Source organism: Ailuropoda melanoleuca, unplaced genomic scaffold (genome assembly GCF_002007445.2).
Source record: "Ailuropoda melanoleuca isolate Jingjing unplaced genomic scaffold, ASM200744v2 unplaced-scaffold22519, whole genome shotgun sequence".
Classification (NCBI taxonomy): domain Eukaryota; kingdom Metazoa; phylum Chordata; class Mammalia; order Carnivora; family Ursidae; genus Ailuropoda; species Ailuropoda melanoleuca.
The window spans coordinates 1-3,715 of record NW_023192192.1 but is presented as its reverse complement, the minus strand read 5'-3'; the positions used below and the strand labels follow the sequence as shown (position 1 = coordinate 3,715).

Here is a 3,715-nt window from a genome sequence, read left to right as displayed (position 1 = left end):
ACAGCCCCCCCAACAGATCCGACACACAGGCCCCCCCCAGCTCCACACTCACAGCCCCGCCAAACCCCCACCAACACACACACGCGTAGCCTCCTGAGCAGACTCACACTGGATCTCCGAGGGGGTCCTCTCAGCCGGGCCGTGCTGCCCCCGGGAGTGAATGGTGTCTGGAAACATGTCATAAGTCTAGGAAGGAACACAAACGGTTGACACACACCCGGCACTCAGCTCACGCCAGGTCTCACTGGAAGTGCTTTACCCACAGTTCATTTTCACAACAACCTTCGGAGATTATCGTAAGATTAAAGATGAGAAAACCAGAACAGAGAAGCAAGTGACTGGCCAAAGATCACACAGAAACCAGAAGACAGCTAAGCTATGGTCAGGTCAGCCTGAGCCAAGGGCAGGAATTTATCAAGTGGGGGATACTGGGGACAAGATGGGCCCAGGGAAGATTTCTAACAGGTGGGCTCGCCTGCAGAAAAGCTCCCAGTGCTGGAAACGCTCAAGTTAAAGGAACCTGATCCCTATCGCCTCTGCATTCCTTACCACCTGGCCAGGCCAGGAGAACCATTCCTCAGCTCCCCTCACTCACCTCTAGGTCACAGTCCTCTGGGGAGGGGGTTCCCAGGTGGGGGTCATTGGCTTTGTCCAACAGCTGTGTGAGAAGAGCCCGAGGGAGGTGCTGGGTTGTGAATGGGTGCTGGAGGATTGAGGGGGGCACAGGTTGGTTCCTGGCCTCCAGGCCCCTGCCTGCAAACTCCTAGGCTCCGGCCCCACCCCCATCTCCCACCTGTAGAAGCTTCTCTGCTGTAGGCCTCTTCTTGGGGTTCTTGGTCAAGGCCAGCTTGAGGAAGTGGTGGAAATTCTGGGTCCTAGTGGGCACAAGAGCCCCCCGCCCCCAGACCCAGGTTAGCCCTCATGTGGGGCATCCTGCCTGCTCCAGAGGAGGGAGTCTGCTCCAGGAAGAAGCCAGACCGAGGCCAAGGGCAGCTGTCCTAGGCAACCCTGCTGTTGTGACACGGCAGCTCCTCGCCCCTCCATCATTAACCATCTGCCCTTCCTCCCTGCCCACACGGGTCCCGGCCCAGGGGCAGGGCAGGCCCCTCCCACAGATGGTCCATGAACGCGGAGAGTGCAGGGCTCCTCAGGTTGCACCCTGGGAGTTGGCTGAAGGTTCTCCGCCCCCGTGGAGACTGCTGGAAAGGAGGCCCCAGGAGGGCATTTGGGCCCTCACCAGCGAGTCTTGTCTCTCAGCCTGGGCGGCTGGAAGCTACTCTTCGACATAAGCATCAAGGCCCTGTGGAGAGCACGGAGGTCAGGGGATAAGGTCAGCAGGGCCCTCGAGGTCAGGCAAGGGGACAAGTAAGTGTTCAGCGGACCTCATAGGGTGCAGATGGAATAGAGGGGGCTGCAGCTCGCCCAGCTCGATGGCTGTGATGCCCAGGGCCCAGACGTCACAGAGCTCGTTGTAGCCTCCTTTGCGTTCCACGGCAGCCACCTCTGGGGCCATCCTAGAGGCGGGGTCACAGAAGGGATGGCCAGGTGCCCGACCTGTGCCCCCCACCCCCTCAGCCCAAGGCACAGCCTCACCAGTATGGAGTCCCAATGAAAGACCTCCTCTTAGCCACAGACGCCGTCAGCTCACCCGACACCCCAAAGTCAGCTGCAGGGAGAAAGAGCGGCTCCCACCCGCCCTCTGGCTACCACTCCCCACCCACCTCTGGAGCTGAGGCTCGGAATGCACCTGACGGGTTCAGAGAGCAGGTGGCCCAGGTTCAGCCACAACTGCCACAGGTCCCAGGCAGGACCAGGGCCCCCTCCGGGAGGGGTCAACCACCTTCTATCCCTGACCAAGTGCGTAGGCCCAGGTTAGACTCCATACAGACCCAACCACATCCAACTTCTAGCGGGGAAGGACGACGGTTCCACTTTCTCAATGGGGAAACTGAGGGTTAAGGGTAAAGTGACTTGCTCAAGGACACCCAGCACTTGAGGGCAGACTCTAGGACTCCACAAGCTCCCACAGAACCCTCACCCTGATTGTGTCCCCGGGGTACTGACCCAGCTTGACATCTCCCTGGAGGGTGAGGAGAAGATTGGCTCCCTGTGGGAATGGAGGAGAGAAAATCCCGTCTGGTGCCCCCAAGAGCCTCCCCCTCCCTCCCAGGATGCCCTTGGCCAGACTCCTACCTTGATGTCTCTGTGGATCTTCCCCTGAGAATGCAAGTGGTGCAGCCCCTGGGGACACAGAGGAGCTCCTGAGAGCAGCCACCCAGGACTATCCCCCCTTTCCTGAGCCCCCTCTCACGACTGGGGCCCCCCACCCAAGCAGCTTCCTCCTCCCCTCTCCCCAAACAGGAAGTGACCGAGCCAAGAGGGAAATGTGCTGCTTCCGGCAAAAGGGCTGGGGCCCCTTCCCCTCAGGACCCACAACCCCTCAGGCCAGCCCTGCCTGAGGCACTCCACCCACCCCCCAACACACACACACACACACACACACACACACACACACACTGGCCAGGCCAGCTGGGCTCCCTGCCCACAGCTCCTGGGGACTGGGGGTGTGAACAACCTTATGGGCCCAGCTACCTTCAGTGCCTCTCGACAGACATAGGCAATCTGCCGTTCCTCCAGGGGCCCGGTGGCTGAAATGGAAGGGGTGAAGGCTGGCATGGAGTTCTGGAGGATATGCTGACCTTCCCAGGCCATCCCGTGTGGGGGAAAGCAGAAGGCACTGCTAGGTGAAAGAGGTGTTGGCCACATCCCCTCCCTGCGCAGCCTGGGATACAGAGCCCAGAGAAGGACACCATTTGTCTCAAGGTCACACAGCCAGTGAGGAGTGAAGAGCCCCAGTCCAGGACCCCGGCTCTCCTCTCCTACCCCATGCAGGGGAAGGGTGGGCTGGGAAAGGCTGTGGCCCTCTGGGGCCCGGAGTCCTGGCCCTCACCGTGGTAAATCTCCTGCAGGGACCCCCCTCCGCAGAACTCCATGCAGATCCACAAGCGGTCATTCCTGGGGGGGAGGGGAGCACAGAACTGGGGTGGGCACATGGCAGGGCCACATGGGGGCTGCCTGGGGGTAGTAGGCAAGGGGATAAAGCAGCCTCACCTGAGGTAGCTGCCAATGTAGGCCACCACATTGGGGTGACGGCACTCACGCAGGATGGTGATTTCCTGCTGGAGGGAGCTGATGTCGTCCCCTGGGGAGCACAGGGCATCATGGGGGGGCGCAGAGGGCTTGCTCTAACTCAGTGCCCCCATCTGCAAAATGGGCACATCCCGGCCAGAAAGATCCCAAGTGACAGTACCTCCTGGGGCCTGCCTCTCAGAGGGCCAACTCTCAGCTCAGCGCCCGCCCGGCGCTCTGCCCTCCCTCCAGCGCAGAGGCCCTGGCCCCGGGCCCTCACCTGGGTCTAGCTTGACTATCTTGACCGCGGCCAGTTCGGACGTGACCGTGTCGCGGGCCTGCAGGGGCGGAGGAGGTGAAGCGGGATGGGGAGGGGGCGGGGCTGGGGGCTGGATGCGCGGTAGGGCGCAGAGCCGGCACCCTCCCCGCCCGGCCGCCTGGCGCACCTTGTAGACGTCGCCATAGGTCCCGGCCCCCACGCGCTGCAGCAGCTCGAAGCGGTCCCGCGGATCCTGCAGCGACACGTCCCGCAGCAGCGCCATTGCCCGGCGCCGGGCGGGCCGGCGGGCGGGCGGTCGTGAGCTGC

At 62.3% G+C, this 3,715-nt stretch overlaps 1 protein-coding gene across 1 annotated transcript; it reads right to left on the bottom strand.

The window, feature by feature from the left end:
* Positions 1-39: 39 nt before the first annotated feature.
* Positions 40-3,709, bottom strand: LOC117798033 (mitogen-activated protein kinase kinase kinase kinase 2). The gene is made up of 13 exons (XM_034650451.1): positions 3,576-3,709; positions 3,410-3,467; positions 3,112-3,202; positions 2,951-3,015; positions 2,593-2,648; positions 2,194-2,241; positions 2,065-2,107; positions 1,594-1,666; positions 1,383-1,514; positions 1,238-1,300; positions 794-875; positions 596-703; positions 40-186 (listed from the first exon to the last, which is right to left on the bottom strand). The coding sequence occupies exons 1-13, from the start codon at positions 3,669-3,671 to the stop codon at positions 49-51; spliced, it is 1,053 nt and encodes a 350-aa protein (XP_034506342.1). The 5' UTR covers positions 3,672-3,709; the 3' UTR covers positions 40-48.
* Positions 3,710-3,715: the final 6 nt, after the last annotated feature.